The 25120-nt window shown below is 36.4% G+C and overlaps 1 protein-coding gene across 4 annotated transcripts in view; it reads right to left on the reverse strand.

Annotated features, from left to right (window-relative positions):
- The window catches only part of tfeb (transcription factor EB), a 36836-nt gene that overhangs the window by 3074 nt on the left and 8642 nt on the right, over positions 1 to 25120 (reverse strand). The window contains exons 1-7 of one of the 4 annotated variants that reach the window (XM_077203314.1): positions 18441 to 18565; positions 17005 to 17097; positions 9460 to 9737; positions 5132 to 5419; positions 4314 to 4406; positions 1288 to 1405; positions 255 to 311 (exon numbers count right to left, since the gene is read on the reverse strand). In XM_077203314.1, the coding sequence (XP_077059429.1) occupies positions 255 to 311; positions 1288 to 1405; positions 4314 to 4406; positions 5132 to 5419; positions 9460 to 9672 (769 nt within the window). In that variant the 5' untranslated portion in view covers positions 9673 to 9737; positions 17005 to 17097; positions 18441 to 18565. Of the gene's footprint in view, positions 1 to 254; positions 312 to 1287; positions 1406 to 4313; positions 4407 to 5131; positions 5420 to 9459; positions 9738 to 17004; positions 17098 to 18440; positions 18566 to 25120 lie in introns of those variants that run through there. The other 3 variants (XM_077203313.1, XM_077203316.1, XM_077203315.1) reach the window with 3 other exon arrangements.

The raw sequence follows: 25120 nt of genomic DNA on the forward strand, positions 1-25120 counted from the left end.
TGGGAACAGGCCAAGCTTCTTATTGTACAACTCAAATACTTGTGAAATGTCACAGGCAATTACATTTTAATGCCACGGCAGCAGGATCTGTCCGAGTTAACGATAGACCAAAGTATAGTGCGCTGTCAGCTAAATTTGCCCAGAGGTGGTGGTGACAGGGGGTGTCAATGGCAGGGCACTAGCGGAGATAGTGTACTTTAAACTGTGAGGGGTTGTAAACTGAAAGAAATGAGGGGGGAAAAGCGCATACTCACTCAGGTTGTGGTTGTCTTTCTTCTGCCTCTCTTTAGCCATTGCCCGAACTTCAGCATCTTGCCAAAAACAGAAGGCAATGCTGTCAACTAACATGTTTTGCTATACACGCAAATGCTGTCAGAACTGGATTTATGACGCTTTGCAATAGTGGTCATAAGTGACATTGCTTTGGAATGGTGAAATGTGCTTACATTTTATCCAGCAGGGTTATATGATAAAGTTTCTCTCGTGTCTTACAGATGTTAAGCAGTGTCTTTTAGGCTCTGCTCACTTTTCAGTTTTTCTTTTTAGGTTAGTACGGCAACACATTACTCAAAACACAACACTCATGATATAAAACATAACAAAATGACACTTATTTTTTGTATGATCTAACATTCTCATCAATTTAATGTCAAAATGATGTCATGTTTGCTTCCCATTGACAATTCATGTCATTCAGATCACTTACATACACTCTTTTTAAGGGTATAACCTACTATATACTACCAGTTAAATGTTTAGACACTCTTGACAAAATGTATGTTTTCATGTGATATAAATTATGTAGATGAATTAAATCAGTCCTAAATTTGAGTTTCTTAGCAAAACAAATGTTTTAAATATATATATATATATATATATATATATATATATATATATATATATATATATATATATATATATAATTTTTTATAAATAAATAAATAAATGTTTATTTATTTATTTTAATGGTTTTTAATAGGGGAAAACAATAAGGCGACAGGAAATTGGTTTTAGAAGTTAGTTGACAAACTTTTTTAATTTTATTTTATATAATTTGATCAATTTTGGTACACAATTTCTATTCTTTCATTTGTTTTATTTCACATGGCTTATTTTTGACCATTATTGTAAAATAGTCTAAAATTTGGGAAGTAGTGCTAATAATGCATCTAAACTTTAGATTTTTGCTGGAACATTTGATGCCATTCCTTGAATTGTATGTGGTTCCTAACAGTAATATATGTGTGTGCAGCAGTGCTTTGTTTTGTACATATCTAGAGAATGTACCTGACAGCTCTCTCTTTATGGCCAGATTTGCAGGACAGGAGTTGCTGGTCATGGCGATAGCTGATCCGGACATACCTGGTCCTGTGTACACATCCAAATGGCTGCTGGACAGCGGGAGCTAAAGTGCAAAAAGAGTTATATGTGAGTCTTGGTGAGTAAGACGACAACAGCTGTATCTAAAGCTACAAAGACAAAAATCTTTCAAACCATTAAGTATCAGTTCTAAACCATGGGTACAGTTGACAAACATATTCCCCTTTATTTGTAGACTACTGCATGTCCTTACTGCAATCTATGCTTTACTTACTGTAGAAGATGCAACTAGTTTGTCTTGCAAATGGCATTTTTATGAAGCTATATTCAGCATAACCCTGGTAAATCATCACAATCACTAGAAACCCAATAAACACTCAGCTTATCTCTAGAGCAAAGCCATAAACACCTGAGATAATGGAGATAAAACAAAAAAAATATCACACTCGGATTTTGCTACTAGGTGAGATAAATGATTGACTATGTTCTTTCTTATCTGGGTCTTTATGGTTTTATACCAGTTGTATCTTTTATTCCATCTTACTTTCAGAGTATAATCGTAAGCGAGCCGGCTATGAGCTCCTAATGAGCCGTGACAGATAGATCAGATCAGATACCTTATCACAGAAGCTACTGTGAAGCACGAAGGCAAACAAACACAAATCAACAGTAAAAAAATCAGCAAAGAGACTGCTGCCCGTTATGCAAAGCCATTACTTCTGGATAAACATGCAACCACCGTTACATAAATCCTTACGATCAATTTCTCAACGAAGCACGTCTCAGTGACATACTGAGAAAACAGAAACGGCACATTTAGCATTTTGTGTGCGATAAGAAAAACCAAGGGGAAAGTGTATAAAAGAAGGTGTGAACTTATGAATGCTGCTTCCTGACAAACAATGCTGATGATTCAAAGTATGTGTATGCACAATGCAAAGTGTTTGATGCCCTATCGGTTTAGGGAATTCCATCCTTAGAGGTTTTTAATCACTGATCAAAGAAACCGTGATCAAAGAGGGAAATGGTCAACAGGGTCAGAGGCGGCCTTTGCGACCTCTTCACCCCCAAGTATTTTCCAACCTTTAAAACCCATAATGCCCCATAGAAAAATATAGTTTGCACACTAAATATTGAGCAAAGTGGTCGATGTACCTCATCAAATCTGAGACTATTTGCACCGTTTGCTTTTTCAATGGCCATATTACAAATCCACCAGGATTAGGGATTTATTTGTTCTGTGGATAAGCATAATAACATAATTTATCAAGGAAAACCTTGAATGGTTGGGAAAAATGGCAAGGTATGTGACTCATTCAAGTATTCAAGTACTATATATGTTGCTGGTAAACAGAAGAAAACCAACAATAGCTTTTCCTTATGCATAATGATTCCTGTATGCAGGAGACCAAGTCTGAGAGTCTGGAACCAAAGATCAATAATTACAATGTAAAATAGATCCCTAAGAACACTGATCAATAGGAGATTCAATCAGACGCATGCACTCAATACTGTAAAAATAAAATACTGCTAAAAATATAATATAATAATACTGTCATGTCTTCACTCTTATGTCGTTCCAAACCTGTATTGCTTTATTTCTTCTTCTGTGGCACACATATTTTGAAGTTTTTGTCTGTATAATGAAAATCAGTGGGGTTCAAAACAACAATGAACCCCACTGGCTTCCACTGTGTGTCTATGTTTGGAACACCATGAGGAAATGATGACAGACATTTTAATTAATGGGTGAACTCTCTCTTTGACAGTTGAAACAGTTGTACTCAATTGCTCCCCTGCAGGTCCTGGTCCACCTAAACAACATACCATAACATACCAAACAGCCATAAACAACAAGCCATTTACAGATATATGAGCACAACCTGCTATAAGTGTACAGCTAAATGTGTGTGACAAGGTTACTGGTGTCCATAAAGTGCCCATGGCATTTGCTTTTTTCTTTCTAGTCCCTCTAGTTTCTAGGAATCAGACACGCAGAAACAAATAGCAGCAAGACTAAACAACCCCACCCCCCTCTTCGGCCTGCAGAAAGGAGAGTGATGGGAAAAAGTCGGCCTTACCAGCTGAATCTTCTCTCCATCGATAACCTCCACAATAGCATAAGTTTTATTTGTGTCTTTCATATTGGCCTCTGAATCTCTCATTGCTGCACACACTTGTCGTTCACCCTAGACCTCTCCGAAGAGACTATCTCGAACCGCCCAGGGACCTTCTCTCTTCTACTTTCTCCTAACCACTAAACACTGAACTTTCCCCTATCTGGACTTTCAGCCTCCCCTCCCCAGCCCTCTCTCTCCCAAACCTCCCCCCTGCTCCCCCACCTTCACGAAATGCCTTGTAAACAAGTTGAACTCTAACTGAGAGCGGCTTAATTGTTAATGTTGGGCAGTTACTTTAAATACAAAGCACAGTGCTCCCACTTTCCTGATTTCTAACGCAATGTCTTCCCTTGAGTAAATCAGGCCACGATTTTAAGTCAATTAAACATTTTAAATACTTAAAACATTTCCCCGAGACATGACGAAGTAAGCTGGCAATGTCCTAATATCAGTTATCCAATAAATCAAGCACAAAAAATTAGCAGGCAAAGTTCTCGATGAGTCTAAACAGAAAAAAAGGCATTTTGAGGTTGCATGAGAGAAAAACAGTTGGTTCATTTTACTGAGATGGTGCTTTGCAATAATTAGACGTGACTTTCTGAAATCAGACAAAGATGCTTTTCATCCCTATAACCCTGATAAAAAGCAGCACAACAAATGGATCCAGCATAATTCCTCCATTGTCAAAGTACGAGGTTGCGGGGGGTTTCAAAAATAGACCTACTCAGAGACAAGACAATGCAGACTGTGCATCACAAACAGGGATTATTCACTCAATTTTCCACTTACCTTCTGGGATTCAGTGATCTGTATTCGTCACAGGCGGCAATATCAACGACTAAAAGGCCTGAACTGAGTGAAGTCTTTACTTACTGTGTTTGGCATCTGGACCACAGGGTCAATATAAGCCTGGATGTCATCATAACTGGATTGCAAGCTGATGATGTCATCAATAACCTCATCCATCTTGTCAAAAACACATAAGGAGAATTTAGACACCTTGTGCATTTGCATTCTACAAATTATGTACACTTTCTCTTGATAACTGAAGATTTTTGCTATAAATTCTCCAAAATAACTGTGCTGAGTAAATATCTAATTATGATATCACTGAAAATTACAAATGAAAGATGTATTCCTCTAAAGAGCTGTACAGACATAATCCCTCTGTAGCTTAGCTCACAAAGGTTGTTAGTGTGCCACAAGCAAACATTCACTTAGTATCCCATAGGATTTGGTGGCATTGGGAGAGGAGGAAGGAAGGAAGGACCAAAGTCTGCTTCGTTCCAAAGGGCCATCCTGCCCTGGGTTCCCTGTCACTCTTTAATCTGTAATTATACCTCCACGGCCATAATTGGCCACTTAAACTCCAATGACAATGGAGTTAAGTTAGTTAACACTCTGACCTTTATGTGCACCTGGGCAAAAAAAACACCAACCAAGGGTGAGAAATGGAGAAAATCTTAAAGGGCATAGCGTATGAAAGATGAGCAAGACATTGTCATTTACTGAACTTTAGGTTTCTGTGAACTGAAAGAGGAACTATGGAGCTAAATATAAAACTGTACCAAATATACAAACTGTAAATTAAATGTGTTGAGACATCAAAATGAATAATTGATGAATGTGAAGATATGTTATGGGAGAAGTCATGTTTCTAACCCACAACTGTATGAAAACTAAGAAACTACCTCATTCTCATGGCTGGAGCCGATGTTGAGCATGGCCATGGGACTGTTGGGTGCGCTGTTCCCAGCGGAGTTCATGAGCTGCTCAGTGCGCATGCAAGAAGAGGGCATGGTTGGTGGGACGGTTCCTGTCTGACCCTGGGGCATGGTGGGTGGGGAGGGCTGTACCAAGCTTGTGACAGCGTGTACTGCCTGCTTGGTGGCATATGTGGTGGACAGGTACTCCTTGACTTGCTGCCGTTGAGACTGTCGAATGTGGTAGTCTGTGGGGTTCTCAAGATGGGTCTGCACCTGTAAAATATAATATAATATGATATATGATATAATATAATATAATTCTGTCATCATGTTTTCACTCTCATGTACAGTACTAATAGTAAGTACACTAATAGTACATAAAAGTACACTTATGTTCAAAAGTTTGGGATAAGTAAAAACCTTTTTTTTTTAAAGAAAATAATTATTTTATTCATCAAGGATGTATTAAATAGATCAAAAGTGACAGTAAAGGCATTTATATATGTAACACAATTTCTATTTCAAATAAATGCTGTTCTTTTGAACTTTCTTTTCATCAAAGATTCCTGAAAAAAAGTATCATGGTTTCCTCAAAAAAACTACATTGATCATATTAAATGTCTTGACCACCAAATCAGAATGATTTTTGAAGGATCATGATACACTGTGATAATGGTTGCTGAAATTTTTAAATATATTTCAATAGAAAACAGTAATATTGATTTAAAAAAATGAAACCTTAGAGAGACTTCTCTCAAAAACATTCTCCAAATGTACGGTAGTGGAAATATATTTTGACAGAAATATAAGAACTGTAAGAATGCAATAACTTGCATTTTTCTAAAGCCACACATTGAGTATTAAACACAAAAGTATATAAAAAATGTGTGCATATTCTGGCAATATCATGTCTCATGACTTACTATTCCAGTGGAAAGTACTGTGTTTTTACTGTCACCCTTACACATTAGAAAAAAAAACAAGCCAAAGCCTTCAGTCTCAGCCAGATATGTGTTTAGAGCCACAGTCATAGATTGTTATGTAACTAAGGGGTTTAAATCTAGATGTGCACGGGGCACACAGGGGCCCAGAAAGAGCCCCTAGAGAGGTTCAATTAATCAGACAGGCACCTGCTGGTGGAGGTTCAGAGCGGGGGTGACGTCTCTGACTGGACTGGCCTCATTCTTTCACTTCAAAGCCAGACTGTCTTTAACTGAGTGATTTAGTACACAAAACTGACTATTGATAAAATGTGTGAAAGATGTGCAGTGATGAAAAGAAAAAGGATTTAAGTGTTAGTAAAGCAACATATTTCCTGTGAACTTTTGCATGACTGTGCTTATATTTGAGCAGGCATGCATATCAACAAAATTGAGTTCCAATGCCTGTATACTGATGGAAAATATTAGCCACAATACATCAACCACATTCCTGAATGAAAACATGCCTCAGGGTTAGTGGATACAAGCCTTTACTCTTCAGCTTGCAAATTATTCAATTTCAGTCCATATCAGTCTTGTATTATTTAACTGAAAGATTAAGGAACATGATGGAGCAAGTAAAACTTTTATAGGCAGTGTAAGTGAAGGATACAGGACTCCAATTTACACACACAAGCTGTAAACCGGGGACACTGTCTGGGAGGGCAATTCCCTGGTGTTAAACCTCTCCATGAAGGCAATGTAAAGGATTTTGGGGTAGGTCCAGTTGCTCTGAGCTCTCAGAGGTGAAATTACAAAAGGTTAGAAGTGCATCTAGCATGGAGCTCTTCCAATACATATTTTAATTCAATCTAGGAACGGTGGAGGTAAATGTCCAGCTAAATAATACGCTCTGTGTGAAACATGAGCTACTGTTGCTTAATCCTGAGGTAACACATGGTTGGCCGCATTGGAAATTAGCAACAACATGCTAGTGGCACAAGTTATTGCCACTTACACTCAAGAAAGTAATACTACTTTGGCCTGAGCAAAACAGAGGTTTGATTATGCAAGCAAACAGGTTCCGTTTGGCTCAGTTAAACATAACTAAAGAACGAGTTGACTAATATTACTTTATGATCTAGATACAGATTGTTTTAATATTTAATTTATGATAAATAAAATGACATTGACAATTGGAACGTTGGTTATTTAATTTAAACTGAATTTAAATTATGCACTACAGTTGGGGTCAGTAAGTTTTTTCTGCAAGGATGCATTGATCAAAAGTGACAGCAAAGACATTCATAACATTACAAAAGATTTCTATTTAAAATAAGTACTGTTTATTTGAACTGTTTATGTCAATTCCTGAATAAAATGTATCATGGTTTTCACAAAATATATTAGGCGGCACAACTTCAATGTTTTCAATGTTTCTTGGGCAGCAAATCAGCATTTAGAAAGATTCCTGAAGGATCATGTGACACTGAAGACTGGAGTTATGATGCTGAAAATTCAGCTTTGCCATCAAAGGAATAAATTACATTTTTAAATATATTAGAATATAAAACAGCATTTTTAAAATGTAATAATATTTCAAAAATATTACAGTTTTTACTGTACTTTTGATCAAATAAATGCAGACTTGGTGACATCTTACTGACCCCAAAACTTTAGAACGGTAGTGAAAGTAGTTTTAAAATGCTTTTAAACACAATTAAATGACCTTAAAGTAAAACATTAACACCATAATATGCATTATAGTTTATTATTAATTATATTCATATTATTATTAGTATTGTTGTTTTATTATTTGAAACAATTTAGTTAAAAATTGTTTAAAATATATTAAAAAATATACATACATAAACATTCAAACTGATTATGAATCTCTATTGTTAACGCTTCCTAAGTAATAAGTAAAAAAAAACTTAATGTTTTTAGTCGCCTACCACACACAAAGTTGTTGAGCAAGTAACTGAACTGATAACAAGGGCTGTTACTGTCTATTCAAAGAAGCACAAGAACTTCTTGTAGGTGAAGTACAAAGTTTCATAACATCACACACACCTAAACTCAAAATTCCATGCATGTACACAGAGCACAGAGTTGCTTTCTTTAAACTAAATGATTACAATCCAGGATAACAGAAGGAATCAGACAGAAACATGTCACCTGTAAGAATGTGTTCCTGTGTGTTATCTCTGTACAAGTCATGTCAGAGTGGCCCTTTTCTGTCTCTTTTCTCTTACCTGGCTGCCGTTCCACCGCATTCTTCTACAAATATTCCTCACTTTGTTTTTGATCTTGGTTGAAATGTAATCTGGCACACCAAAGCCGTGGTCAGTCCTGCACGACCCACTGACTTCTGGACTTTGCCCACTACTCTTTCACCGCAATACAAGAGGAGATTACCAGAGTACTTAATCTTGCCTAATTTGGTCTTCGTGCACTCCTTAGAACTCATTCATCCAGTTGGGACCACTAGGGAAGGCAAGATTAGGGTCTCATGGGGGAGCTCTTTCATACTACAAAACACATAGCTGCACAATAATTAGATGGAATTTGGCAAGATTTAAGGGAGAGGGCATTTCTTAACTTAGCAAAGTATTTCTCACAAACACCTTCATGAAAACCTAAAAAAGGTTTTGAACTAACAGACATTTTTCACATTTCTGAGGTTCTCAGAAGCAGAAGTGTTTATAGTTTGGTAAACCTCTATAGTGGTGAACAGAAACTACAACAAAAACAATTTTTGGATTACCAATTGATCCAATATCAATAGATAAAATCTGACAGCAGCTATTAGGATTTACTAAAGACACGCAGTGAGAAATTAGCACTGAAAAAGCGTGGACAGTTATTTTTTGCGGCTGAACTTATTACATATGCATTTGTAAGAGTTTCCATGTCAGACAACGAAACTTATTGTCGGAGATTATTTATTTTGGTTTGCACTTTGCAGTAGTCAATTTAGTGGTATTTCCGGCATTAGATAAGTATGTATTAACTGATTATGCATCTGACATGACATTGAATTTGCCCATTCTCAGTAGATCACTCGCAGAAATCTCCTCTCCCATCTGCGTTTTTATTAGATTGCGGCTGCGTGTTAATTTTCCGTTTAGTAAATCTTTCCCAAAGTAGTCTTTAATGTACATAAAAAACTTTGCTAGACTTTATATTAATTGTTTATTAATAACTGTGGAAATGCATCAATTGTGTATTGATAACTGTGGAAATGCATCATCACAGTATGCGAAAAGGGTCCATTTAAACATTTATGATTATTGTTGGCTCTTTGACAAAGTGCTTTTCTTCCTTTTTGTTAATTCGCTTCATCACACCCAAATTCGGATGAGCACACACAGGATGATGGATATATCTAACCTTTAGCACTTCAACAGGCACCTGCATGGGCGCCTGGGAGTGAGTTGGTGCGCTGATGGCTGATGAGGGTGCAGTTGGGCCTGGCATGCGATGCTGCATGTAATGCATGGATATGGCCTGTTGCTGCTGCCGCTCCCGCTGCTGCTCCCGCTGCTCCTCCTGCTGCATTTGGTCCCGCATGAGCTGCAGGCGCAGGCCGATGCGTGACGACATGGCTGGGGGACGCGGGGGGCGGGCTGCTGTCGCCGCGCAGTCCAGCCCGAAGAGTGGTGGGGTGTCTGCAAAGGAAATAGTTAGAGGAAGTGAATATGAAGTAAATGGATCCAAGAAAGTACACTTTATATTTATACTGTTTCAAAAACAGTATCAGTAACAACATTTAGTAATGTAAAAAAAAAGTATATTTTTATACTTATACTGTATATTTACAGTCTCATGCTGTTCTTTTGAACTTTCTATTTGTCAAAGAATCCTGAAAACAAAATCATGGTTTCCACAAAAATATTATACAGCACAACTGTTTTCAACATTTATAATAATAAAAAATATTTTTAGGCAGCAAATTATTATATTAGAACGAATTCTGAAGGATCATGACATTGAAGACAGGAGCAGTGAAAAGATTTAGCTTTGAATCACATATTTTAAAATACGTATTGCACTCTGTATCTGTATTTGTGATCAATTAAACATTGCAAAAAACAAAACAACAAAAGAAGCTGACCCCCAACTTTTGTTATCACAAAATGAACCCTGACAGGGTGATCAGGGATAGTATTATAAATAAATGAATGTATAGACTTGACCTATTTATAAGGCACAATCACAATATAAAGCCTCAACTTTAAATTAATAACAGAATAAAGTGTAGAACCTAAAGAGGAACCTAAAAGATAAATCATGTAACTTGGCATTTCCAAAAATAGAAAAAAATAAATAAATCATTGTGTACAAAAAAAATATTTTAAGAATTTTAGGTAGCTATTATACCCACATTTCCCATTTAACCACCATATGATGCATCCATAATGTCATTTAGGTGTTTTCATATTGGCTGTAAGAATATCCAATTCCTATTGAACCACAAGGAGACTGATGGCTCTAAATAAAAACTCAGAAGTAACGAAGAGTGTGATGGGGAAGTCATGTGAGGGTCAGGTGGTGTTTTTCTTTTCTTTTCAAGCTCATGTGAGTTGCCTTTTTAATTTGGAAATGTCTCCAAAACATCCTCACCCCATGTCCATTTCCCCACTATAAAGAAAGGCCCACACCCTGTTTCTTCTGTGGTCCAGGGGAGTCCCTATTTCAATGAGTTCCTCTTTTTGGGGTGCCACAGAAGACCAATATGCAAACAAGCATGACTTTGCTAACAGGAAGTGGAATTTAAGTTTACTGATTTAGAAAGATGGGGCACACTATGCTAGATAAAGCCATCTGAAGTCTGCCAGGCGAGTCCTCAGTTGCTTCACATCACAAACTATACTGTACATAGCCATGGGGTGGAAAGGACAACCCAGAGGGACTATGGAGAAAAGCTTATTGTACTAGAGGTACAATAAGCAAAGCAGCTCCTATTGAGATAGTACTGAAGCAGTATTTAGCCAACAGTGTACATTTCAGCGGTCGAGGGGGGCAAACACACTACAAGCTTTGTGGTTCATGCTGGTCAGTGGACACTTTCAGGCTCTGTCACCAGGGCAGTTGCCAGAGGTTGACTCAGTTCCAGGAGAGCAGAGTTTTGGGACGGGCTGTCTCACAAACAGCTGGACTGATATACCGGACCACCGGGGTGGTTCATTACCTGCTGGTATTTGATTTTAAAATGAGTAAGGCGAGATCAAATTTGAAGGTGGCACCAGACCATGATACTCGTGGGCAGGTGTTATTATGTTGCTTTAATGGTTGGAAAGATGTTCTGGGAAGTTTCTAGAGCAGGAGTTTGCAAATCTGCTCCTGGAGGGCCAATGTCCGGAGAGTTTAGCTCCAACTCCATTACACCTGTCTGGAAGTTTCTAGCGCTGCGTTTGAAATAGCGTAATATAGTAGGTACTAGACTTGGTCTGAAACTTACTTCAGGACAGATAAAAAAAGTATGTTCTATATAGTATGAAAGTTGGACATACTACAGTACATCTGCCATGTTGTCATTGCCATGTGCCATACGACATCAGTTGCGTTGATTCACTTCCATTTTGAGTGATTTCCACAATTTGCTTCGGGTTCAGTTGATAATCTGAATTCTCTTTGTTAACCAAAAGAAAGATGCTTGGTTTGAAAGTGACTTCTGTCAGAGATGTACTTCATACATTGCAACACTATTAAAAAAAAATCGAAGCAATCTGCCATTGGCTTTACAGCTGGTCCCACCCCAAGTTACACCATTGGTTGAGTCAGTGTTGTTGTGTCGGGCTGATCGGGATTCAAGCAAACAGAGCAATGTTTGATAGTGCCACACAGCTACAGTATTTACACTTTTCAAAAAGGATGCACTGATATTAAAATTCTGTCCAGTACTGGTAACCCAATAATTATTTTTATGTTATGATCTATATTAAATGATGTATGATTTTGACTAAATAAACAACAACAAAAAACAAATAATAAAATCAATTGTTTTAAATTCTACAAGTGAACACAACACTAAGGCACAGTATGAATAATGTATATTCATTTTATACTTTGCTAAATATTACATTTAACAGTGTTTATATATTACCATAACTGATATATAGGAAAATACCAATACTTAGAAAATCTCTAATATCAGCCAATAACTACTTTTCAAGGGAATCAAACTATCAATAGCTTACATATAGTCACATCCACCTCTTAAATGGGAATAGGAGTATTTTAACATTGAAAAATACTTCAGTTGTAAGTATGAGCAATAGCTTTGGCACATGACTAGGTGGGAATTTATAACTGGTCAAATAACTGGTAAACATTTCCCAGTTCTTACAAAATGAAGAAACAACCTGATAGCTTGATTGTTTCTCAGAAGTCCACTGAAGAGTCAGAGTTGGGCGTATATCTTGTATCAACAAAACATTTCAAGTTCAGCCCTGAACATAGTGACGTATAAATCCGGCATATACTGACGCTGCTCTGAGCGTAAACCACCTCCTTCTGTGACGTCGGTCTCCCACACCGCCCATCAGCGAATGCCAGGCATACACTGCCCCGATGGAGATGCATCCAAACAGAACCAGCTATCAAAGTGCTCCATTGAATTCATGGCATCTCTACATCAAAGGATGAAGAAAAAATAGAAAAAGTCACATAGCTTATGCACATACACACAAACACACCTGCATGCTTACAAAGTCTCATAGCAATACAATGTCACTATGCCTGTGTGTCGCCTTTAACACAGCAAAGCTCAATACTGCTAAATATTATATATTCCAGAATCAGTTGCAAGCAAACAATTATTTGCAAGATGGAAAAGATAATGCATGTCTTCCTTAATTGGCAAAGACAGTGATAAATGATAAAATCAGGAAATGACATGAGTCAGACTCAAACTCGCATTGCCTAAACAAACACCATGTTTCAGAGCACATGCGCTAACCACCAGGCCAATACTCAAACGAATGTCCTAAACATAACAATTCTAAGAAACACGCAAATCTGAAACCGCCCTCAGACAACTTGTCTGTGAATACAAATGCAAGAATACTAATGCACTGGGTGGGTCAAGGTTTGCCAACTAGCCACTGCTACTTTATAATGTAACTACACAAAATGGATACAAAAACATCCTTATGTATTAATGGCCATTTAAAAGTTTATTCGGACAAATATAAAACAATTTGCAGGTAATGTGAAACATATGGCTACTATCGCATCATCGCATGGCAGACATTTCCAGGGAATGGAATAGCTTGCTTAGGTCTTCATTATTTCCTAGAATGCCATGAGCATGCATGGCTAAAAGTGATCACTTTGTTTTTAGAGCTAGCGTCTGCAATATCAGACATGAGCTCATTCACAAATCTGAGATTTGGTGAGAAACTGCTGCTTATATCCAAATATGAATATATATATATATATATATATATATATATATATATATATATATATATATATATTCATATATATATATATAATATACCTCGCAGTCGTGGGGTTTTGGACACTGCAGTAACCTGCACAGGAATGGTGGGCAGAGGTCTGGTAAAGAACCAGATTATGTTGGCTCTTCAGTTTGTGCCCACCCTTGAATTACCCTCCGCCCTCTCTAGCAAAGCAGCGAGGCAAGCGGAACCAAAAATAACACCCACACTTTCTGTTCCTGTTTGCAGAGACACCCTGTTCCCTCGGGGTAACAGACTGCTGCTGTGTAAAATGACACTGCAGCACACAGTGAACTTTCCATGCTCTGGCCAAGTTATCCAGCATGTTCTAAGGATTCACAATCGCACATGGGATTAACACTCGTTGGGATAATGCTAGGTTGGATGGGTAAGGGAAGGACATCCCTCGGAAGTTGAACCTTTTGACAGTGTCTTCACGACACCCTTTTCCTTCCTGTTTTTCCTCAAGAGAATCAAGAGTGTCAGTTTTCCACAAAGCTGCTTTACTTTGAGTTTTGATTTGGTACAAACCAGGTCATAAACATTACAAGGAATTCAACTGGAGCAGATAATGACGAATGGCAGATATTAAAATTCTACGCTATTGTCAAAATAAATAATCTATAAGCAAATCTAGCCATCACAACATTATAGTGTAGAGTATAAACAAAATGGACATTCATTTTGAGGTTTGCTAAAGATTGCATTTAATGAAAGTAATGTTTTTAATGTTCAACTTTTAAGTTAGCCTAATCGTTACTGATATGCTATAATATGATAATATAAAAAAATTGCTGCTCTTGCTGGTTTCCTAATCTAGTTGTCTAATAAACCTAGCATTGTGTTCTAAAAAAGTTGTTGGCTCTCCGATGAATGCTTTGTTCTCCTTCTGTAAGTCGCTTTGGATAAAAGTGTCTCCTAAATGCATAAATGTAAATTTAAAAAACATAAACAACAACTTAAATATAGTATTGATATATTGTGCATCGTTTTATATCAATTCCGTACAATAATCACAAAGAGATTTTTAAAACAATATGGAGCACTTCAGTTGATAAACTGAATATCATCTAGGGTCCCATGATTTCAAGAAAATAAAAACAGAAAAATCCCCAAATGATGCTTGTGTCATGTGCAGTGTGGTCATGCCTTTTTGGGCTCCCAACAACACAGCGATTACCTCACTCGCAAACTCATGCAATCAAGTAAATAAACATCACTGAAACTTCTGCTTTTAAAGTCACTGATTCTGCTGCCCTCATTCCAAAACTGATCTACACTGTTTCATTTCACTGTCGATTGACAGTGAGAATGGAGAAAATGCCAATTTACTAAATATCAAAAGAGAACAAAAACGTTCAGGTTTACCAGCTTTCACGTGAATAAGACACTTCCATGACCTCCCATACTTTCCCTGCCATACTTTCCCTGAACTCTTTCCCTGCCATTGATGGAGTTTTTCTGTCATTTATTATTAAAGCTTTCCCGCCATTGACGGAATTTTTCCGGAAATCCATGTTTTCACTGTTTTACGCCACGGTAGGGGTGCCATGACACATCTTCTGAAATTGTAAAGAATCTCCGGATCCAAAAAACAAGTAAAGAGGAAGCGATAGAAGCATTGCTTATGCACATGTAAGCTAACATGATCATCAAACATTAAACAGCATAGAAATGTTACTGAATGAAAGTCGAACCCAGGGAGAGGTATAGGACTTTGAAGCTTTGGGAGTGTTGATGGGCTCAATCTACTCAAGTCTATATTTTGATCATTGTTTTGTATCTGATCCGAACAGAAGTAGTGTTTGACAGAAACTAAATTTTCTCATCTTTTTGTTCAAAATGTTGCTTTTTTTTTTATGAAACCGACCTGTTTTTTTTTTTTTATGATCACATTCAAGTGTTGATAAAACAAAAAGAATGCATGAAGCTAGAATAAAATGAAATAAGATATTCATTTTTTTTTTAAAGCAGAGGCTCTGTTCTCTTTTTATATATATTGTATGATCAGATATTAATGCAACAAAATATTCTGGGGTCCATGAATTTTGTGAAAATAATCAAAAATGCTGTCGCTGTCTGGCAACTTAAAAAAAAATGCTGGTGGGGAAAGAGTTAAGTGGTCATATGCTGGATTAAACGGATTGCTGGATTTAGTCCAAGAGGCAAGACAACTTAATCCTTACACAGCTGTCACAATACATTACACAAAGTATGTACTTTCTACAACACAGCAGTTTAAAAAAAAAAAAAAATGTATATTATAAAAAAAAGTATATTTTGTTTGGGTGCATTTATTTGATAAAAAATACAGAAATATTATTACTATTTAAAATAACTGTTTTCTATTTATACATATTTTAAAATGTTATTTATTCCTGTGATGGCAAATCTGAATTTTCAGCATCATTACGCCAGTCTTCAGTGTCACATGATCCTTCAGAAATCATTCTAATATGCCGATTTGCTGCTCAAGAAACATTTCTTAATATCAATGTTGAAAACAGTTGCGCTGCTTAATATTTTGGTGGAATCTGTGAATTTTTTTTTAGGATTCCTTGATGACTACAACGTTTAAATTAATAAATTTGAAATAGCTTTTTTGTAACGGTTCATCAAATTAATGCATCCTTGCTGAATAAAAGTATTCATTTATCTAAAAAAATTTAGGCCCATATATATTTCATCTCAATACCACCAGTAGTCACATCTACTATCGAGAAAAAAAAGTGGAAATACAAAAATGAGGATGACACTCCTAGATTCCTGAAATGTCACTGTTGTACAAGTGTTTCAAGATTCTTTATAAAACCTAGAGCATTGTCAAGCTCAATTATGTGCTAGTGTGTAAACTAATTTATCTAACAACTGCAATGACCTGTAGGTGACATCTTTCAAAATGTTCAAAACATACACAAACAACATGTTTCTAAACCTCGTTTACCGTCTTTGCCATGTAAATTACTATCTGACCGCTTGACTCTGAAGCAGTGGAAAATATAATTGTTTATTATTATCAGACAATGCTGCTATTGAGAAGTCTGTTTTTAAAAATAAATCATCTAATATTGCAAATGCTGTGGTGTGCAGTCAGAGCCACGTGCAAAGATATTCATGGACTTGGGAAGGATCATAAAAAGTTTCTGTTAGACCAAGTAAGATTTAAAAACAATGTAAAATATGCTTTTTATATAAAGCCCTTTCATTTGGGTCATTTCATTCTGAGGGGGCACTATATTTACTCAACCCGTGTCACTGATTACTCACTCGTTCAACAGGAAATCATAACCCAATACGACCTAATGCAACTTCCAACTTTGTCGGCACTTACGGGAAAATACACAAATGACCCAATGGATTATCCTAACAGACAAGCCCAGTTGCACTTGGACACACGCTGAACGCTGTATTCTCCACGGCTTTCTGTGCCTTTATTCATTTCTCTCTGTGAGAAATATCTCACAATTACCTCTTTGTGTAGAAAGTGCTGAAAGTGATCTGGGTGTCCTCCACGCGCTGCTCTCTACATGACTGGGTGCCTGCCTATGAGTGGGCTGAAAAACTGGAAGAGAAACACAGAGATGTGTATTAGTGGCCATGCTATGTCCAGTGAGTAACATGAAGAGGTGTCCGGTTGTGGCTGGAGGAATCGGAGTGATGAGAATACTGCAGATAGCTGTGGCTGTGCTGTTTCTAGCGGTCAAACTAACAATGCAACAGGTGTATCGCAGATATATCTATTTATATGCACAGTTGATATCTGGGTCAAACCATGAAGCATCTAATTAAACTTCTTTCCAAACTGTGAGAATTAAACTTGTACAGTGCATTCATTCTTATAGACCCAACAACTCCGTAAAGTTATTCTGCACAATGATGTGTAACTCTGAGTATCCATGTTAAAACTGATGAGAAAGATTTGATAATGTAACCACAATCTTTATATTTAGTGTGATCCAATGATCTTAGAGCAGATGCCTCCAGAACAGGAAATGTTTTTTTTTGTTGGCCGTAAAGCTCTTAAAATGCAGTGCTAATATTTATTGTGAACTGTTCCTGTAAAAAAAAGAAAGAAAATAAAAGATTTTTTTTAGGGACTGCAGTTGAAAAGTAGCACTTAAATAATAATGCTAATATTTATTGTGAATTGTCCCTGTAAAAATAAAATAAAATATAAAATAGGGACTGCAGTTGAAAAGTAACTCTTAAATAATACTGCTAATATTCAGATGCTAATATTTATTGTGAACTGTTCCTGTAAAAAAATAAAATAAAATGGGGACTAGAGGTAAAATGTAGCTTTTAGCATATAATGCTAAATGTAAAATGCTAAACTTTATTCTGAATTGTCCATGTAGAAAAAAATCCTGTGTTTTAAAATGGTGAGGTGAGATCAATGGCACCATACAATTTGAAAAAAATCCTTTGTTTGTCTATCTAATGTTTTGGCTAAATATATTATGCTTTATTATGTTACGCTGTGTGTCACGGAAACTGTACTAACAACCATCGTTCTCCAAAGTGCAACAATGGAGGTAAACTCAAAGCTCTGTTAAACACACTTTACTATATTCAAACCTATTCTGAAGATTTATACCTCAAAATCAGCATAGAAAAGTCCAAAAAGTCCAGTGACTCCATCAAGACCTGCTTATGGCTCTGCACTGATTTATCCCACAATACTACGACCATCATAATGAAAGCTATTATAAGTCAAAACGACCTATAAACGGTTAAAAATAGCTCCACAAGTATATCTCTGTTAAGTGTGAGACTTCCAAAAAAAATCATTTCCAAACCATTGAGATGACTTTCACTAAATATGTGTGCCCATTAATATTCAAGCCTGCTATGGGTCGTTGATGTCAAATTACACAAAACTCTGTAATGATTCACTCTCTATACCTTATATGCAGTTGTAGACAGGCAGTGCGAATGAAGAAGGCCGGTCAATGATTATCTCGTCCTATTCACCACAAATACACAATCCTCATGTAAGTCCAAACCCAACAGAATGCATAGCCTTCATGTTGAAGTGTGGCTCTTATACTAGAGACTGTGCTGGCTGACAGCGCCGCCACTCGTGACCAATTGCCAAAGAGAAAGAGAGAGGGAGCTCTGATCAAGTCACAGGGAAATCCTTAGTCACGAAGTCTTACAGTACAGTTTCCACAACTTCTCTTCTTCTGTCTATTACCTCCTCCAGTTCCCCTAAATGACCCAAACCCTGTGAGCTTCTGTGAGAGAGGAACAAGGGCACTTTATTGTCCCTCATTCCCTTCCTTGAGTCCGCTTCCGTCTCCTCTGAATGTAATGAGTCTGGAGGAGTGTGGTGAATCACTAGTTAGACCGGGTCAGCAAAACACTCATGTGGACATGCGTGTCAACACACTTCACACGACTACTTCTGGACTAATGTGAGCTATTAGGGGAGTGACTTCATCAAAATTTGCTGACTGCTGCACGGTGTTGTCCCTCAAGATGTCCCACCGCAAGTTGAAGCATGCAGATGCACTTGAACGTCAGATGAATGTCTTGTCTACTAATTAATTCGGCAGAGGTTTTAATCCAAAGGTTTTAATTGAATTCTTGTGTTTTTGTAACCAGTTCCTGGGAATTGAAACCATAACCAGGGTGTTGCTAGCATTATGCTCTAGTACATGATTATGCTCTGATATGGTCTTCAAGTCTTACATGATGATGATGGTTAAGGCTTCACATACTGTTCACAAGTGATACTTTTTAAAAATGTTTTAAAAGTCTCGTATGCTCACAAATTAAGGCTGCATTAATTTGATGAAAAATACATTAATATTTTTGTGAAACCATGATTCACTTTTTTCAGGATTCTTACTAAATAGAACAGCATTTATTTGAAACAGACTACTGCCACTTTTGACCAATTTAATGCGTCTGTTGCTGAATAAAAGTGTTTCTTTTCTGAAAAATTGATTTTCTTTTTTTAAATACTGCCCCCAAACTGTTGAATGGTAATGTACAAGATGTCGCTTTTTAAGATAGAAGCATCATACAATAACCATTCAATTTAATGATCAAAGTTACTTTTTTTTGTAAGTAAAAATGTGTCTAAAAAACATTTGCAGAAATCCCCATTCACATGTCTAAATTCAGTCAGTCCCATTGAGTCATATTTCATAAAGATCATTTGCTTCCGCATGTCGGTCAGAACCCATTTTCTTGTGGGATACACAATACATGATCAAATAAAATACATGATCAAAGCAGCTCTTTTGAATGGAAATGCATAATCATTGGCTATTGAAAGGATAGTCTTACAAAATAAAATTCTGTCATCATTTTCTCACCCTCATGTTGTTCCAAACCTGTATAACTTTATTCTTTGGAACACAAAAGAAGATATTTTGAAAAAAGTTTTTTCTCAATACAATGAAAATTGATGGGGTTCAGTGTTGTTTCGACCCCAACATGCTCCAGAAACAACATGCTTTTGTGTTCAGCAGAAGAAAGTGTCATTTACGTTTGCAATGACATGGGGGTGAGTAAATATTCTGACAAAACAAATGTGAACATTGAATGAAGCTTTGGATAAATGGTTCTGCTAAATGCTAAATTGCAAATGCTTTGATTATTGTCTTTTAGGGCGTGAAAAGTCAAATGTAATGGAAGGTCAATTACTAGAAAGCAGAAAACATGATACAGTGAGAGCTTTCCTAACATGTAAGATCAAGCCAAAGACATTAAGAAATGTTGCATGGTGCTTTCAGAATAAAATAACAGCTGTGAAACTGTGTCTCCCCCTAGTGGTCATAAAAATATCCAAAAATATTATACAAGAGGTTTATATTAAGTGAATAGAACTATTAAGTGCCCTTGGTAAAGGCCAGATGGGCAATTTAACTATTTAAAAACAATTTTACTAACTCAGCGTGTGTAGTTAACATGACTATCAACCATAACCACCAAAGTAATGAATCACAATCAGACAAAACAAAGACTGATGGAAGGGTGAGTTAAGAGGAAGCGAGATGTTAGTTACAAGAAATGAGTATTGCATTATGCCTGAATAATTCCCACCTCTGCTTTAGATCATGTGCACATAAACAAAATAGATTTCTGCATTATGGGGTTCTGTGACATTTAGAATGACATTGGAGGACCAAACTTACTGACATATGATATAAGGTCAACAAAAGGTCTCATATTTTGTTATAGATAGCTTAATTGGCAGTATACCATTGGTTCTCTATAGGACAAAATTGTTATAGTGAAAAATTTAAATGTGCTAAATTTACTAAAAGCTGCAATCATTTTTTACACTTTTATTCACCAAGTATACATTCAATTTATCAAAAGAGACAGCTAAATCATTTATAACATCACAAAATATTTCTGTTCCAAATAATTGCTGAGCTTTTGAACTTTCTATCCATCAAATAATCTTGAAAAAATGTATCATGGTTCTCACAAAACTATTAAGCAGCACAACTAAAATATTTATTGTGCATCAAAGTACTGGAATGATTTCTGATGGATCATGTGACACTGAAGACTGGAGTAATGGCAGCTGAAAACTCAGCTTTGCCATCAAAGGAATACATTTCAAAACTGGTAAAATACTACATTGTTTATTTGTCTGCATAACATTTGGGAAAAAAAATGAAAATGTATTTTGTATTTTCGCTGCTTCCCATGACCCATAGCACTCATCCAACAGTAGAGAACCATAGTTACAGTATAGACCATATTAATGACACATTATTACAGTCTGCCAAAAATGTTTTGTAATTGTAGATATGTGTGCATTACTTTCTATAAAGGTTAAACAAGCATTTTAGGGTGCACAATGAATTAAATGCAAAGAAGACTGCTATAAACCAAAGTTACCAAAATAACAATGAGACAGCAGAAAGTTTATGGCCATTTATGGAAGTTTACAGATTCTGTTTTGATGGCAAACTAACGTGAAACTGCCTATCACAGGTCAGCAACAGGGCCAGACTGGGCTAACCCAACATAAGTCCATTTTTAACCATTTTCACACAAAAATACATGCATTATCAATTGCGTCTGCTACTGTTTATTTGTGATCACATGACTACTTTAAATAGCTCCATTAGGGCTCTTACAAAATATAGATTTTTCATGTTCACATCACATTTCTTTAGAGAGGATGATCATTTGGATTAATTTTATGCTAAATTATGCAATCTGAGAAGCTTTGCGCACTCTCTCCCATCTCTTACCTGACATAAGCTACTGGGAGAAAATTGCCATCAAAATGAACAAAAATGTCCACCATATATGGTGGCAAAAATAACCCTGTAATGGGTTCCCGTTTTTGATATACACAATCAGTGCTGTTTTTCTGAACATCAACACGATCACAAATGTGATTTTATACAACAGTTCAATAAACAAGTTGAGTAACTTTCATATTAGACATAATACAGTCTGTTTTTGCTCACTCCAAGAAAATAGTTCTAAACAAAGCAGATCAGCTGTATCTCTGAGCAACAAGCTGTTTCGTTCCTGAATGAATCAGCGTATTTGTACGAATCAGTAGAGTAAATGATTCAATGACCCATTCATAAACACATACTGAATTCGGAATCACATAATATTCTCACGATTTAGTAAAAGTAGTATGGAAGTCTGCTGTTCAGAATTCGAATTCAGTCACAGTAATTTGCTCCATTCCTGAATGGATCAGCGTTTTGAACGAATCGGTTGAATAAATGATTTAACTCACTCAGTGATTTGCTGCCACCTACCGGAGGTTTTAGATTCATGATCATTTAATTTTTTATTTCAATCATTTCACATTTCTACATTTTTTTAAATATATATATTTCAAACTTCAATCTCATAATATAATTAATATCATTGTAAGTGCACTGTAAATGTATTCATGCCTTCTGAGCTGCATTTAAGTGACTGTGAAAATCTAAATCTAAATGCGACTTCAGATGCAGCTTCTGTTGATACTGATCTCATTTGATTGGTAATAGCCCTGTTTTGTCTTTTTATTCTTTTTATAACTGAATTTATTGGTTACATTTAAGAATTTGACCAAAGATATGAAAAAAAAAAAAAAAAAACTAGTAGTAGTTTTGATATCTTCTCGCTACTGAGAGAGCACCTCCTGTATTATATTGTATTGTAATTTGTAGAGGGCCAGGGGTCTTATTTCTAAAACTGTTCGTATAGGATCCTTACTAAAAGTTTAGGTGTGCCAGAAAGCCAAAAATGGCGTACGCAAAAAAATATTCAGACTTATAAAACCGTGCGTATGCCAGTACCTGCGCAGAATTCACTTTAGAAATCCCAGTCAGCGGAAGATTGTGCGCACATGCGTCTGCTCCCCGAAATAACCATATATGGAGCTTAATACGCCTAGTTTTAATATGCATATCCACATCTGCATATTATTTGTATATGATTATTCATCCACGTGATAACGTGTTTAATGGTACAAGACATTAGGAAAATATGAAATACGGATGTGCCGTCACAATACATTAATAAAAATAATTTAGTAGCCTATCCTTGCCTTGTTTTTGAATAAATAAATCAAATAGTGTAACATAAATTTCAGAGAAAGTTTCTCTCAATCTTTTTCACTGGCCAAATAGTATTTTTAATTCATTTATATTTTTAATGGAAACAGATAGACCTTGTTGTGCATTATTTGCACAAAACTATTTTCTCAGACAATCTGCTATTATCATGATAAGCAATTATCGCTGTAGTTAAAACATTTAAACACAGCATACCAGAGGAAAAGTGTTCAAAAGCATTGCATCCACAACAAATATTTCTATTTATTGAATATAAAAAATGTTGTAACTTCTCAGTGCTGATTTCATGTAGTTTAAGTGTTTAACTTCATTAATGAGAATGGCATATTTAATCTAAATGTTTATATCAGAAGTAAAACAGTTTTATTTATTTAAACTGTTATTATTGTGAACTGTGTTTATGATTAGGACTCATAATGAAGATTTACGGTTTTCCTTCATCTGCCGTTAGATAGGCTATATATGCGCCAGGTTCATTAAACGGCACAATGCGCTCGCTGGCGCGGACATTTAAGAAGGGATGGATATTTGCTTCAAGTGAGTGAAATTATATTTGTATTAGCTTTTTGTATGTATAATTTTCTATAGATTTTCTGTCTAAAAGTGACCAAAAAGACATTTAACTCCAGCTCACCATCGGTGTCGCCAAACTGCTCCATCTCCAAAACTTTCGTACAAATGGGTCAGAGTTTGCGTACAGATGCGCAAATTTTCCCGTCAAGTTTGTTTTTATAAATCACAACTTATGCGTCGGTACTGGCGTACGCCTCTTTCAGGGCCTGTTTTGTGCGTACGCAACTGTTATAAATGAGGCCCCTGAACTGTGACTAAAGCCCAGGGGCCCACAGCCCCCATCCATATCGGAATATACTTCAAAATCGAAGAACAAACTGATGTGATGTAATTTCGAACAAAATTAGGCTGAAATGAAGTTCGTTTTGGAGTTTTGGGAGTTTGAAACAGCTTGCCAAAACAAACTTTCTGGAAAAGTTCGCTACGGCTGGTAAACACCTTCGTACTACGATTGGTCCTTGGCGATTATACATAATAGGGAGGTGTGCGTGGAGGCTCCGCCTTCTTTCACGTGGAAATCTTTTCTGATTTATTTCTCCTGTTCAGTCAGTCGAGGTCAGACGTCTGCGAGTTAAAACATGAACACACTGGAAGCCTGCTTTATATCAGAAAATAAAGTTGTACTTCTGATGAAAAGAGACACACACTGTTTTTTATGTTTAATACGGTAAACCGGCTTGATAGTAAGCAATCTATTGTATAAAGTGTAATATAAATAAGTGTTATATGACATCACAAGAGTGCCGAATTGCAGAGCTGGTGGAAAAATATCCACGTTGCTATGATCAGATGCTTTTCTTATGCTTAATTAAAATGCTTGCTGTTTTTTCAATTTTGTTGTGCATTTATTTTATTATTGAGTGGAAAGTGCGCAGCACATATTTACATATTCATCTAAACTTCGCTCTCAGCAAACTTCGCTCTCAGTAAAACTTGAGTATATCGGGCCTTAAGTCCTGTCCTGCTCAGCAATGTCACAAACCTTTGATTATGATTAATTGAAACAAGCAGTTTATTTTCAAATGCATTTAATTATTCTAAATTTGATTCTTAACATTAAAAAATATACCCCCATCACCTTTAAGCTTCACTGTATCTTCCTTTCTCTGTGGGTTTCTGTGATCAATTCAAAGGTCTTTTTTTTTCCCTATGGCTTTGTTTGGAAGGTGCATGATGGGTAATAAAAGGCTGGACACCATGCATTTCCATTCAGGGGCTGTGACCTCTGCAGAGTACTAAAACCACCGGTGACCTTTCCTCTAAAAAGACCTTGCTAGGGGGCTTTTTAAATGATAAACAGACAGAAAGCTTTACGCAGATGCAAACTGTAGCAAAAGCGGTTTAAATGGCTTGTTGACATTCAGCATGCCAGACAAGACCAGCCTTGTGCGCACACACTGAGGCAGTTTAATAAACTAAATACAGACAACAGTGTATTTATTTACAGTAGAA

This window comes from Siphateles boraxobius, unplaced genomic scaffold, assembly GCF_051911475.1.
Source record: "Siphateles boraxobius isolate OS27281-9 unplaced genomic scaffold, OSU_SipBor_1 5, whole genome shotgun sequence".
Lineage (NCBI taxonomy): Eukaryota > Metazoa > Chordata > Actinopteri > Cypriniformes > Leuciscidae > Siphateles > Siphateles boraxobius.